The 14,279-nt window shown below is 46.2% G+C and overlaps 1 protein-coding gene across 5 annotated transcripts; it reads right to left on the reverse strand.

The window, feature by feature from the left end:
* Positions 1 to 4,413: 4,413 nt before the first annotated feature.
* Positions 4,414 to 11,246, reverse strand: ZBTB14 (zinc finger and BTB domain containing 14). Of its 5 annotated transcripts, XM_050767481.1 has the most exons (4): positions 9,214 to 10,204; positions 9,008 to 9,037; positions 8,289 to 8,372; positions 4,414 to 6,947 (listed from the first exon to the last, which is right to left on the reverse strand). In XM_050767481.1, the coding sequence occupies exons 3-4, from the start codon at positions 8,289 to 8,291 to the stop codon at positions 5,601 to 5,603; spliced, it is 1,350 nt and encodes a 449-aa protein (XP_050623438.1). In that variant the 5' UTR covers positions 8,292 to 8,372; positions 9,008 to 9,037; positions 9,214 to 10,204; the 3' UTR covers positions 4,414 to 5,600. The 5 variants fall into 5 exon arrangements, with proteins under 5 accessions (XP_050623438.1, XP_050623439.1, XP_050623440.1 ...); XM_050767482.1 differs by lacking the exons at positions 9,008 to 9,037; positions 9,214 to 10,204 and adding an exon at positions 10,864 to 11,246; XM_050767483.1 differs by lacking the exons at positions 9,008 to 9,037; positions 9,214 to 10,204 and adding an exon at positions 10,367 to 10,386.
* Between the last annotated feature and the right edge of the window lie 3,033 nt (positions 11,247 to 14,279).

Below are 14,279 nucleotides of genomic sequence, written 5' to 3' on the forward strand. Positions count from 1 at the left end.
TGTACACCTGAAGCAAGGTAAAACAATATTGGTTTAGTATTAGCGCCCTGCATGGGGGAGACATCTCGGAGAAATAAAAATGTCAGGACCAATTTAGTACAGAGACATAGACAGCTGTCTGCATAAATGCCTCTCTTCCCCAGTGCCATCTGCCAAACAGCGGTCTGAACTCAGTAAGGACGTGTGCGGGGCCACAGCTGCACATTTTGTGGCTTGAAGCCAACACCACGGTCACTAAGGGCACAGGCTCTGGAGGCAGATGGACCTGCTTTCCCGTCCCAGCTCTGATGAGAACGATATTGGGCAGGATTTTTAACTTCTTTGAATCTTGGTGTCTTCACTAGCGGTAATGAGTACCTACCTCAGACTTGTCACAAAACATAGTGATTGTGTATATAGTGCCAAACCTGGCAAATATTCAACGTATACTAGGTTTTATTATTAAAGTTCTAACCCCTCGACTATCTCTCCTGTGACTGAAGTTCAAAGTCAGTAGGAAAAAAAAAAAAAAAGTAATGACCATAGGAAGCTCCTGCCTTCCAGCTGAACACAGAAAATGAGTCCATTCAAAGTGAATTTAATAGCATAGAATGCTTTCTCAAAACTCTTATCAACATGACAAGCAGTAGCTGATCTAAAACTATCAGAAGACATATTTTGTCTTTTCAGATTTCCATTAGCTTGCTTGTTATCCTATCAAGACTGTCAACTTTAACTGGTCAGTGGGCACTAAGGGAACATCTGCGGACTCAGCCACTACTGGGCATAGCTCTATTTGCTCATGGTGCTTCCTCCCTTAAAACCATATTAACATCCTTGCCCAAAGTCACTGGGAGCCCAGGTTATCATCCTTTACTCCTCTCATTTTATTTGCATCAGTATCCTTCTTGAGGCAAGCATCTATTATTTTAAAGAAATATATCTTAGCCTCATATTACCATTCCTCTTGTTGAAATCCAGTATCACAGTTAGGGAAAAGGAGAATCATTCTATGGAAATGGCAATAATTAATAGATATTTTCCCAGTATACATTCCCAAAAGTCATTTAAGAATGTTTATATTGGCACCACTAACCCATGACAATTTATTAAAAATTCTTCCTTTCTAAAGTATGTTCCATGAACTGGATTAAAATACGTAACATGGTGGATTTTTTTTTTTTTAAATAGCAGTTTGTCTATTTGTGATCATTACGTTATTTGTAAATCCTTGTAAAACATTGTAAAACTTGAAAAGATAAGCATCCCACACTGGATAACTCCAGGAGGGCAGGAATGGTGCTGGTGTTGCTCACTGTTGCATTCCCAGCACATAGTCCAATGCCAGACACATACAAGGCATTCAATGATTTGTTGACGGATATACTTTAATCTTAGGCTATAAAAAGTACTTCTGTGTAAGTTTAGTAGAAATATCCCCCAAAGAAGAGCAGAGTGACTTAGCAAACTGTTATTCCAGAACTAAAAGGAAAAAAGGATGGAATTAATGGATGTAGTCTAGGCCCCTTTGGGGAGAAAGCAACAGATCACCTTGGAATTAACTAGAAAGGGAACAGTTGGGTGCAGCCTGAAATGCACCCCATTTTAGAAAAGCATCCTATAAAAATATATTAATGTATGATTTCACGTATGAGATTCAAAAGCCAGCTTTCAAAATTGCAATTCTGGTTCTGCCATTCTGGTTCTGCCATCACAGATGTTCCCAAAGATGAGCAGGGAGCCATCCAAAGAGGCCAGTGTTTACACCAACTACATTCCAATGATTAACTTTAGAATGCACAAATTATGGGAAATTACAAAACCAAAGACAACATTTAGACAAATATACAAGTTTGTTAAGACTTGTATATACATTTTGTAAGAGCCACAAACGGATCGAAGCTTACAGAAATACTAAGATAAACACAGTGTCTGTAGACATTTTCAGTTAATAACACTTAATAAGGTCTAGGTCTACAGCTCAGGGCCAATGATGGTAGGACTGAGAGACGCCAAGGGTAAGAGAGAACTTCAATTTTGCTTCTGTCTGCTCCATTGGGAATGCTCTTTAGGAAACAGGGAACGTTTAGTGAACCTAAAAAGTGTGGATGCTGGGGTTAATGTTTTTTCCTGGCCATCACATTAATCCTCAGTGGGCTGTGAGACAGAAATACTTACTATTATTTTAGAGATGGTGAAACTGAGGCTGAAGGCAGTTAAGAACTTGTCTGAATTTACAGTTACTGAGAGGCAGAACCAGGATCCAAATCTAAGTTTGTCTTGTAAAGTCTTTCCACTAAACCTCACCTCCTCATTATACTGAAAAGATTTAAAGGAATATTGGTAAGTGGGAACATCTTTTGAAGAGATCATAAAAACACCCAACTGCTAAAATCTGTCACAATCCAGATAAATTATACCCAGGGCCTCTGAGCTGAGATCAGGGTGGCGACCTCTAAGGAATCATGGATAACAGGTGATGGAAAAACATTTTCAAAAAGAACATGTAAGACCAGACTGGGAAGGGGCACACTCACTCTGATAGTTGGGGACCAAACTGCTTCTGCCTTTGCATCTCCAGAATCCAGCCCAGTGCCTCGCATATGATGCTCAACACAAGTTAAGTAGGCAACATGCTATCTTTACATACCTGAAGGAGATGCAGGATTAACCCTATTATAAATAGTTTCCAGGGGGAGAGAGCTCCAGTTACAAGAGGGTACGCAAAAACAGAGGCAGACTTCAAAGGAAAGTGAGAGCTTTCCATTCTCTTTCCTGGAACAGCTTTCTGCCTCCGCCTAGGACTCAATCCTACACCACAATCCTTACTATGTGCCAGCTCTACTACAATTGCACCGTAAGGCTTGCTACTCTTGAGAACAAACCACTAATAGCATTAATACGTGACAACGAATCCCACCTTCCAAATGACTTACAGATAACTACACAAAATAACCCTTTAAGCTGGAAACTACACAAATTTGCATCATTTTCCTTCATCTCAATCTTTTTTTCCTAATAAAATATGGTGAATTTGTTAGTATCAACCTCACTTGATGGCGACCTCTGCACTTTCTAACCATTCTAAATTAGTGATCAAGTTAATGGCCGGCAAATTACTTTACATTTACTTCCTAAATTTCTCTTCCTCAATCAGTGCCAATACAATGCAAACTAAGCACAAAAGCTAACATCAAGTTTGCGGCATTCTCTGTAAAAACAGAAAAAAGTCAATGATTTATGAGTAATGTAAAGGTAGTAATGTTGACATTTAGACTTGACCTTCCTCTTACATTACAGATTCAGAATAACCACATTTCAGAATTAACTCCCTACGGTGTTGGAGGTAACCTTGAAGACTCTTAACACGATGGCTTCACTAGGCAGGGGACTACCAAATCAAGCCAGGTGTAGAGAGGCAGTGTTACTGACCAGGACCCAGCAGACAGGAGAGCTGCCGTGTTAGGATTCTGCTGCCACCAAAAATATACAAAGGAAACAGGTGCCCTAACATACATACAAACCCAGTACCGGTGGTAGAAATAACACAAATACATTTCTCATGCAAAATAGGCTAAATAATAAATATTTGCATCATATAGACTGCTGAAAACTAACCTTTCTTTTTGGGGGTTACCACCATGACTATGTGGTTTCAATGGAGGTTAATATCACATGTTTAACTTCAACTCTGTAAAGCCAGGATGAAACTAGCATAGAAAATACATTTTGGTAGAAATCTGGGTATGTGGAAGGTTGCTAGGAAAAAATGAAAAGAGGAATGATAGTATATTTTCTTTTATATACAAAAAATGAAGACCCAAGATACGGTTTGTTGAAGTAGCTATCAACAAGATGTTAAAATTATTTTTCCTTTGCTTTGGTTAAAACAGCCTAGGAACGGCAATCAGCTCCCCTTCTATAAATAGCATAAAAACACAGTGACAGGACTACTTTTAGAACAGAATAAACAACTTTCAAGAAAAGAAATTAATTTTAAGTAAAATTAAACATTGTACCAATAACTAAAAATTTTAAAAAGGTAGCATCATCATCCTAACATCTTGGGCATCACATATACACCAATTAAAAAAAATAAAATTTCTTTCACGATAGAATTACAGGTGTTAATGCAACAAGCTATGAAGTGAAATTACTTTAATATCTTTTAAAAAAATCCTAGCAATGAAAAATGAATTGAAAAATTGACATTTTCTACAATTCTACATATTGTAAAATAATTGACTAATACTTTACAGAACACAATTCAAACTATTGTTGGCATTTCAGTATATTCCTAAAGATGGTTAAAAGAACATTTAGTATACCAAAACTGGAACAGAGTTTATAATTCTCATTTATGGTTATGAAAAGGCAATCAACTTCTATTTAAAACTGTAACCAGTGATGAAATATACTTCGAAAACATAAACATTTGGTCTGACAATCTTTAATATTTGTTAAAAACAGTCTGATGTTTGCTGCTGATGGAAGTTATTTTAATCCAATGTGCAAAAAAAGTGCAGCTGTCTACTTTTTACTTGAAATACATAAGACCAACACTACTATTTACACACTTAAAAGATTTTAAATTTATTAATTTAAGTAAGCATACTGCATCTCCTTTATGGATAAATCATGTGCCCCAGAGAGCCCCAAAGCTTGATGACATTCTGTAAAGTTACACAAATGTATCTGAAGAAGTTATCTGTTCTTGTCCTAATTTTGATTCTAAATAAAAATCCAATTTCAAAATCAATTAAGATTTTAATCTAGGAAATGGGATTGTTACACATGTAAAAACCTTATCTCTGAGAGCCTTTTCTATTCTTCTTACCACGGGTCCACTCACAAATCCCAGCTGGTGTGGAGTGGCATTGCCCCAAATAAGAGAAACCTAACAGCTTGGCCCCAAGATCCCCCACCATCCTGGTGGGTTTGCTTGGCCTTTAGGACATGTGACTATAGCTTCTGGGGTAGGTACAGGGCAATCAAGATTGAGGAAGAAACACTTCAGCAAAGCAACCATTATTTGTCCACAAAAACAGTGAAAAACAGTGATATAAAATGAACAAATCAAATATAAATCTAATGCCATTCTGCATTTCCAGAACTTTTTTTTTGTATTTGCGCAGTGTTCTTGGTCAACCACTCACCAATTTTCTGCGTCTATCTGAAGTACTTTTATTAAGTTACTAAAACTGCTCGTTTGACCCTAAGTCACACAGAATTGTGATGATTAGGAAATCAATTTACTTATTACTCTGTGCAGGGCACCTGCCAGGCTGGTGAGTGTAAAGGAATTAAAAATGGAAGTCTCTCACTTCTAAACTGGACACAGGAGTTCTCAAATTAAAATAAAAAGAAAAAAAACAGGGAGAGGGGTGCTTACTGGCAACATTAATACTAGACACCAGACAAGACAGTGAAACAGTTTGGTCAGAACTGAGGAACACCATTTCCTTGAAAGTCTTAAAAATACCTAACCAAGCACTGCCTGAAGTCCAGTGAGTACAATGTTCCATACGTTTCCACAAAAATATAGTAACTGGCATTCACTCATTATGATCCACGTCATCTCAGTCTCCACTTCCCAGCAAAGCGTCCCTGTCCCACTGCCTCTAGCTACAGGCTATCGTTTCCAGCTGCTGCTCTGCTTCTGCAGCCATCGCTGCCGCCTGCAACTGTTCTGTCTCGCTCTGGATGGCACTGGGGGTAACCTGCTTCCTTTCACTGTGCATATTGTTCTCATGCCTTTTCAGATCAGACGCCTTGGCAAATGCCTTGGTGCAGGAGCCACACACAAAAGGCTTTTCCCCTCTGTGTCTTCTTTCATGATCCTTGAGGTGAGACTTGTGTTTGAAGGCTTTGTCACACATGTGGCACGCAAACGGTCTTTCATTACTGTGAACTCTCTCATGCTTCTTTAAGTCTGGGGCACGGATAAATGATTTTCCACACACCTCACAGCTATAGGGCTTATATCCCGTGTGGATTTTTAGGTGTTCTTTCAGGTGGGCCTGTGTGGTGAAACCTTTTGTGCACATTTCACAAACAAATGGCCTGTCCGCTGTGTGCAGTTTCTCATGCTTCCTCAATCTGCCTTCATCAGAAAACGTCTTCCCACACGCCTGGCAGGCAATCTGCTCCCGATGGTGACCATAAAGCAAATACTCAAACTTCATGTCACTGGCGGCTGTTGTCCAGCCTGGTGTCTGTTCATCTTTCACTTCACTCATCCCATCATTAAATGTTAAGGCTTGAGGGGTCTGGGACCCCAAGTCTTTTGATTCTGGGGTCTCCATGGATTCTACTTCCTGGCCGTAGCAATTGACCTTCCGCACTTCCTCACTCCCCAGCTCTTTCAGGATCGCTTCCTGAACCCTGAGCGTTGTGGTGGGTGACTTGCCGTCCTCCTGACTGGGGGGCGTGCCTTCTACTGTGTCATCAGAAGGACTGTCATCCTGATCCCCGATTTCCTCTACATCATCATCCTGGGTGTCAGCAGCATCTCCAATGGGGCGATTTATTTTGAGGCAATACTTACTTTTGGACTGACCATTGTTTTCATCGGGACTGGACACATCACGCTTCTGAGAACACAGTTTATCCAAAAATCGGATACCAAGAATCTGACCCGATGACATCATTAAGTTAACATCTTCTTTTTTCACGGAAATCTTTGCTGTGTACATGTAGTTCAGGACCTCTTCAAATATATCAGAACGAAGAAAATCTATTTCTATGACTGAAGAACTATCAACCTCAAGCTTCTTGAAAAGCTTTTTAAAGTAGGTGCTGCAGGCAGCAAGAACACATCTGTGTGCTCTGAATTTCACATCCTCAACCACAATAGCAATATCACAAAATTCTCCTTCCAGGCGCTGTTCATTTAGTGTTTTCAGAAACAGAGTTTTATGATCATCGTCATTATATTTAATGGTTTCAGACATACTGATGAAAAACTCCTACAAAAAAAGAGAGTTTCGTAATTACAAATAGTACTTGTCCATACAGAGAACACAGTCACATTTTCATTTCCTGGTCAATCTATGGAACCTAAGAATTTCAGAAAGTCAGTGTTAACAGTGGTCTTTGAATATGGGTAGAAAAGACTGATCCCAACTCAAGGATCTCCATATTGTTACTCCTATTCATCTTCAATTCACTATTTGCCTAGTTATATCCCACGCATTGTTCTATGTGCTTTCCATGTTTTAATTAATTTAATATTCAGGTAACCTCATGAGGCACATATCACTATCCTCATTTTATAGACAAAATTAGAAATCTGCCCAATATTCTATAGCTATTTAGTAAAGAGCTGGGACTTAAACGCAGACAACCTGGCTACAAAACCAGTGCTTCCTGACAACTAGAGGTAATCAAATAACTCAAACTCAAGGTTTAAGAAACAGGTTCAGGCTGGGCGCGGTGGCTTAAGCCTGTAATCCCAGCACCCTGGGAGGCTGAGGTGGGCAGATCACGAAGTCAGAAGTTCAAGACCAGCCTGGCCAACATAGTGAAACCCCATCTCTACTAAAAATACAAAAAACTGGCCGGGTGTGGTGGTGTGTGCCTGTAACCCCAGCTACTCGGGAGGCTGAGGCAGAAGAATCATGTGAACCCAGGAGGCGGAGCTTGCAGTGAGCTGAGATCGCGCCACTGCACTCCAGCCTAGGTGACAGTGTGAGACACTGTCTTTAAAAAAAAAGAAACAGGTTCAAGGGAATGATCCTCTAGTCCTGTATGTTGCACCTACTCTTATTCCATCTACTCTATGGAGGATTCAGCAAAATAATGAATTGTGTTATACCTCCTTGACAGAAAGAAAAAATCACTATTGCAGAACTAGAGAGGAACACTACTGCCAAGATATCCCATTGAGTGTTGTGTTCTAGTTTTTCCACAGCACTTTTGGGCCACTTCTAAATGAAGGTCAAAGTTTAATCTGACCTTAAGAGAATCAGATGACATTTGGGAAGTGGTTTTGTTGTCTCCAGATGCCAATCTACCGGCATCCAGATAAAAGTGCCATCAAACACCAGATATACATACTTGATAAGTGCTGAGAGTATTTTATAACCAAAAATTTGGAACTGGCATGAAAGATCTCTGTCATCATGTTAAAAAACTGATCATCTTAAAGCATTCTCTATGTTTCCTTTTTAAAAACATTGTTTTACTTTTATTCGGCAAAGTATTTTCCCCCAAAGAGAAGTGTTCATGCACAATCAGAATTGGTAGATATATTTTAAAGCAAATGCCAGACATTTTCATCAAGATTTAATATCCAAAGTTATAGTTACCATGAACAACTCAGGCTAGTATCTTAATGCCTTAAACGCCAAAATCTTCAGATCAGAGTAACTCTGATCAGGAGCACGCCAGACCTACAGAGGAAAGGACAAACAAGAATGAGGTAGGATCTTCCGGTATCCCAAATCCTAAACCAAGAATTGATTTTTTTAAAATAAACTTTCTTGTTCCCTCTCTTGTGCATTTTCAGGTTGGGCAGGTAGGTGGGTGGCACATCAAGTGCAGTTCTGAACAGATATGGACTAGAACAGGTAAGGGCTGTAGCACTCGGGCCTAAAGGGGCTGCGCCCTAGGTACTGGAAGGAGGGGTTGGAGAACCATTAAGAGATTTCTCCTCACACACTAACCCCATGTCCATATTTGTACAGTTGTTGATGGCTACACAGATACAGAAAAAAACAAGTGCACCGTGCCCCCGACACTCATCCCATTTCCCGCTGGGTATGTTAGCCCTCTACATTTTTCTCTAGGCTCATATAAACCTGTAGAAGTATATACCTTTATAAATAAAGCTACAGAAGTACATAAACCCAACAGGTAACATGGGAGGAGAGGGAACAATGACTGCTTTTTTCTTTCTGCACCTGTGTGATGTATGAACAGTACACACATTTGTCTTTAAGACTGTATTTGAGAAATCCAGGTGTTTTTACCTCTATCCCTACAAGGGTGAAAGAATTTTAGCTTTTTTGTGAGTTTTAACTCTTACCGGAAGAACTCCATCCTGCAGACCCATATCCTGAAAAACAAAAAGTTTCCTCTACTGAACAGTGACCACACAGATAAGTGTTTGGTGTGGTAGGAGCAAAGGACTGGGCTGTAACAGTCTTAACACAAAATCCGTGGAACAAGGCTCCAACCCGGAGACCAACACCTTGAAACCCATAAGCTCCTTCTAAAGAAAAGTGAACGCACCGAGCTGCCCAGCGTAGAAGCGGGATGTCTCATCTGAAGTTTGAGGTTAGGCAACATTTCCAAAAGATGATTTTGAGTTGATCATTCTACGTGCTTCTGCCTCACTATTCCCTAGAAGCACCCAGGCCTGTAGTCATCCAGAGACTAGGCACCCCATGCAAAAACCTTACTATTGTAACACTTACTACTGTAGTCACTAACTCGTCCTAGGGCTTGGGGGATAAAAGTGCATGGGACCAGGGAGAGGAGTGGCCTTAGAGTAGCTATTACAACGTATCAATGTGTGTTTTTTTTTGTTTTTGGCTAGTGTGTACTTGGCCACCCATCCCTCTCCCCGCTCTCTCTCAAGATGTATGACACCTGGAAAGGAGACCATGTGTGTCCATCACGGCCTCCTCCCCGCCCCGCCCCCCTTGCCATTGAGAGGTTCCAATCGCTAAGTTCGGGTGAGTCAAAACTGGAAGACAGCTGTTGCCAGCATCTGTGTAGGCACATGTAGGAAAAGACGTAGCCCCAATACCACCTTCACAATAAGGCTGCCCCTTCCTAATTGCTCTCCAAACTGCGGGCGCGCTGAGCCGCGTTACAGTGCAGGGAGCCGGGCTTCCCGCAAAGCCAAAAACTTACATAAGCAGCTGCAGCCGCCTCCCCTGCCCCGGACAGCCCGACAATGGCGGCTGCACGACTTCCTTGTTGCAAGCTTGCAACTTCGGAGTGGGGAGGAAGCAGGGAGCTAAGAGCAGACCCAAGGAGCCCTCAAGGCGTATCGAGTCCTCGCTCTCAATTTCTTTGAGGCTGGGAGGTGGGGAGTGGATGAGGCCGTGCGCACTCCTTCCCAGACAAAAGCTCCCAGGCTGGGAGCCAGGTGGTGAAAGGGCCACTTTCCCTTTCATAATCAGACATCGAGCGCAGACTGGGGACCGCGGCTCGGAGCGCGCAAGGAGGGACTGCGGCCCGCGGCGGCCCCGGCGGCGCGACGAGCGGGAGCGGGCGTGCGGCCGGCTCCGCAGCCTCGCGCCGCGCCGCGCCGCGCCGCGCCCCGCTCCGCCCGCGAGCCCGGAGCTCGCGCCCCGCGCACTCCCCGGCCAGCTCGCGCCGGGCCCTCCCCCGCCCTCCCGCGGCCGGGGGCGGGGGCGGCGCGCGGCCGGCTAACCTAGGCTCCGCGGGCGCACCCGGGAGTGCGTGCGCTGGGGTCCCGGCCCCCTCCTCCGCCGGCGGCTGGGGGCGGCGCGGTGGGGCCCGCGGCTCCGAGGGGCGGCGCCCGGCGGGCCGCGCTCCGCGCCAGGTTCGGGCCGTCCCCACCCCCACCGCGGTGCACTGCGGCGGTGCGAGCGGGGGCGGCCATGAACTCGGCCGCCGAGGCTCTGCGAGCGCGCGCGCGGGGCCGCCGCCGCCTAGCCGCTCCCCGAGCCCGCTCGCCGGCCCGCGCGGCCCCCAGGGCGCCCCGGCCCCACGCCCAGCCCCGGCCCACGCCCGTCCCCGCTCGCACCGCGCCGCGCCGCTGGCGGCCGCCGCACATCCTGGAGCTGGCTGGTGCCCCAGAGCTCGGCGAGAACGCGCGTCTTCCGGGCCGCCCCGCCAGCCGCCGGCCGCCCCCGCGCCCGCCTCGCGGACGGCCCCAGCCCCTTCCGCACCCTGGCCCGCGCTTACCTGCAGCCTGGCACAGCCACAGACACTGCCGTGGGTTCCCCGCGCTCGCTAGCAAACGCAGGCCGGGACGGGATGGGCTCGGGGCGCGGGGGCACGGTGGGTGGCAGTGTGTTTTGGATTTTTTTTGGAGTTTGGGGAGGGGGCGGGGTGGGGGAAATCGTGCACGTCCCTGATGGTAGCAGCCCTCCTCCTGCACGAGCACAGAATGTCTAGCCGGCCGTGAACACCCCCACCGCCCCCCCCCTTCCCGTGCATGCGCGGTGCGGGCTGGGGGGAAGGCGCGCCGCCGGCTTGCGCAGGCACGGAACCCGACCGGGTCTCTAAGTGGGCGAGCAGAGAAAGGGTTAATCCGGGCCCTTGCAGACGCTTTCGTTGTAGACTACGGGGCCGCCCCCGGAGGGCCCTGGCCTGCGCACGCGCGCGCACGCGCGCGGTTTAGGGCGCGCGGAGCCCGCGCGCGGGAGAAGGAATGGGCGGGGCAAGGGCGGGGCTTAAGGAGCCGGGGAACTTAAGCACGAGCGCCGCTCGCGGGCACCCGCCCCTCCTCGAGCTCCCTCCAGCACTGACTCTTGGGCTCCCGCCCGCGCCCGGCGCCGGGGACGCGGGAGCCAGCGCTCCCGTGCGTGTGCATGTGCGTGGGCCAGAGCTGCCCCAGGGTGCGCGCAGGCTGGGCGCTGAGGCTGCGGGTCTCTGCTGCGGCTCGGAGCCGGCGCCCCGGCTACCTTCGCCCACCGCTCCCACCGGCCGACACCGGGAGGCGCGCCCGCGGGCCTGCGGTCTTGCCTCTTGCCGCCGGCACATTGAGTTTGTAAGGGAGTGGACGGTGCACCATAAACATTTGCAGAACAAATGGAAAAAGTGACGTCTTCAATTTGTAGTGTAAAGCGCAACCCCAGTTGCCCAGCAGAAAGGGATCACCCATAGGGCTCTGGAGCTAGTAGGTCCGCGCCCAGACACTCCCAAGGAAAAGTCCGGGGGGCTGGAAGAGGCGACCCGTCTGTGGCAGTCGAGACCCTGGACTCCATTCAGAGAGCTCTGGTAACTCGGCTCTGCCCTTACATCCCTGCGCAGCGCTAGTAATGGCTATGTTGCTGTTGAACCACGTCGCCTTCCCTCTGACGCGGCGGCTGTGCCTGTGCCTGGCGTCGGGAGCTGGGAAGTCCCTCCCGCTCCCGCGTTTTCTACTCACCGAGATACAGGAGGCCGGACAGCAATGCCGCGCCGCCTTAGCGTCGCTCCTGTTGCTTTACCTCACACGCGAACAGCGTTTCCCTGAAACGCGAAATTTAATATCTAAAAATTAGAGCAGAAGCTTCCTCCTAGGCTTATGTGAAGATGACATAAGATAATGCTTGCAACAGGCACCTAAGTAAACATTTGGGAAATAATATGATGATTGGCTGTATTAATTTTCTAAAGGAAGTTCTACATGGCCTCAGTTGATTTTGTAATATTAATCGACTTAGGTTTAACGTTCCCCAAGGTGAGTTTATACACATCTTTTCTGATGTTCACAAAGGCACCCAAGTTATGGCTTATATGGACGAAATAGGATGGAAGAGACCGGTTGTAGAGTCAGACATATCCAGTTCAAATATTGGGTAAATGGTTTACCTTCTCTAAACCTCAGCTGAAGCAGAGCTATGGAAAGCACCTAATAAGGCAGTTGTAAGGATTAAGTGAAATAATGCCCAGCTGAGTGCTTAGCTCAGGTGTTAGCTCCATGATGGAAAATGACCTGCACCCACAGATAGTGGGTTCCAGTGGCCTGGAGAGGACGAGAACGAAGTCTTCTGCCGCCAAAGTTCACACTCATCAGACATGATACTGTGTACTCGCTTGCTTTATTCTTGTTTGCATAGCTCATGAAGTTGCATTTCAATCCTGTGTATGTTGTGTGTTTATGGGGGATAATAATAGTACTCTGCCATAGGGTTGCGTCACCAAGCGGTAAAGCAGCCACTGCAGTTAGCACAGTGTGTGGACATGGCCAGTACTCAGTCATGGCGCATCTGTTGCTGGCACTCCCCCTTCTCCCATACCACATATGGGGTTTCCCACTCATTCTGCGTGTATTTTTGGTCTGCCTACTGTGTAAAGACAATCTTTTCGCATATGGCTAGGAAAAGACTTCCCACGTTTCAACTAACCCGATAACATAATTCACAAGAGTTCTAAAGCACTAGAATGCATTTCTCAAGTGACGGTTCCTGACATCCTGGTTTTGTATCAATGAATCCTCTTCTCTCATTTGTTTTATGTTCATGTCCCCTGGGCTCTGCCTGACTGTCCCTTGCTGGTTCACAGGGGTTATGGGGATGTCTAAAAGGGACAACTATGTAGGAAGGAGGAGGGATGGGAAACCACAAAGGAACGGTCTGACTCAGGCATGGTTTCTTGCCTGCGTTGCCGCCCAAAAGTGCACCTCCCAGCACCCAAGAGGCTTTCAATAAACATCAGCTGACAGTAAGTGACAACCTTGAATTTGATACTAAGGGGCTTTGTAAAAGTACACTGTGGAGTCAACGTGGGGGCAGGGCTTTCCTGAAATGCACTGACTCAAGGTCCTTGACAAAGTTTTCCTCCTTTTCCGACAACTGTGCTGGGTGACATTTGGAGCATGTCGTTCTTCACCTGGGACACCGATGGCCTCCTGAGTGGAACCTGTTTCTAAGAATTGTGAGGCCCAGGCCATAGTGCCCGCAGTGTGCAGTCCCGGGTGCCAGGGTGTGATGTGGTTACAGAGCAGCCTGGTAAGGGACCATTTGGAAACATGTCTCACAGGCAGGGGAGGTTGATTTCTCCCTTATGTTGACCTTGGGCCCTCTGGCTGGTTTGGGAACAGCAGGATACCAGCAGATGAGAGTGGGCCGGGTCTGAGTAGAGGCTTTGAGAGCAGACTTTGTTCTCCACCTCTTCCTCTGCTGTGATGTCCAGCATAACATGAACATGCGTAGGCCACAACCTCCTCTTCACCTTTTGAATGACAAACAGACCTGAGAATGAAACCAACCCAAAACCTGAGCCTAGCCAAGCCTAGGCAGAAGACAGCTCACCCAGAGACCCATGAGTGACAAGTCAATGTTTGTTTTATAAGCCACTGGAAGGCTGGGTTTTATGCTTTGTTACTGAGCAAAATCTAATACATCTGTGCAAGAAAAAGTGTCCCACCCAATGCCATAACCACCCTCCCCTGGTGACTCTGAGAATACTGGATACAGTAAATGAACAAAAACCAGATCCAATCCGTGTCATCATGGAGATACTGATGTGCACATTCAACAAATGATCACATTGTTACACAATTGCATATTGCAATAAGTGCTTTTAAAGAAAGTTTAAAAGCACAGATGAAAAAGAGGAACAGGAGGAATTAATTTTGCCTGGGAAATCAGTGAAAGCTTCTCCGAAGGCAT

The sequence above is a fragment of the Macaca thibetana genome, chromosome 18 (assembly GCF_024542745.1).
Source record: "Macaca thibetana thibetana isolate TM-01 chromosome 18, ASM2454274v1, whole genome shotgun sequence".
Lineage (NCBI taxonomy): Eukaryota > Metazoa > Chordata > Mammalia > Primates > Cercopithecidae > Macaca > Macaca thibetana.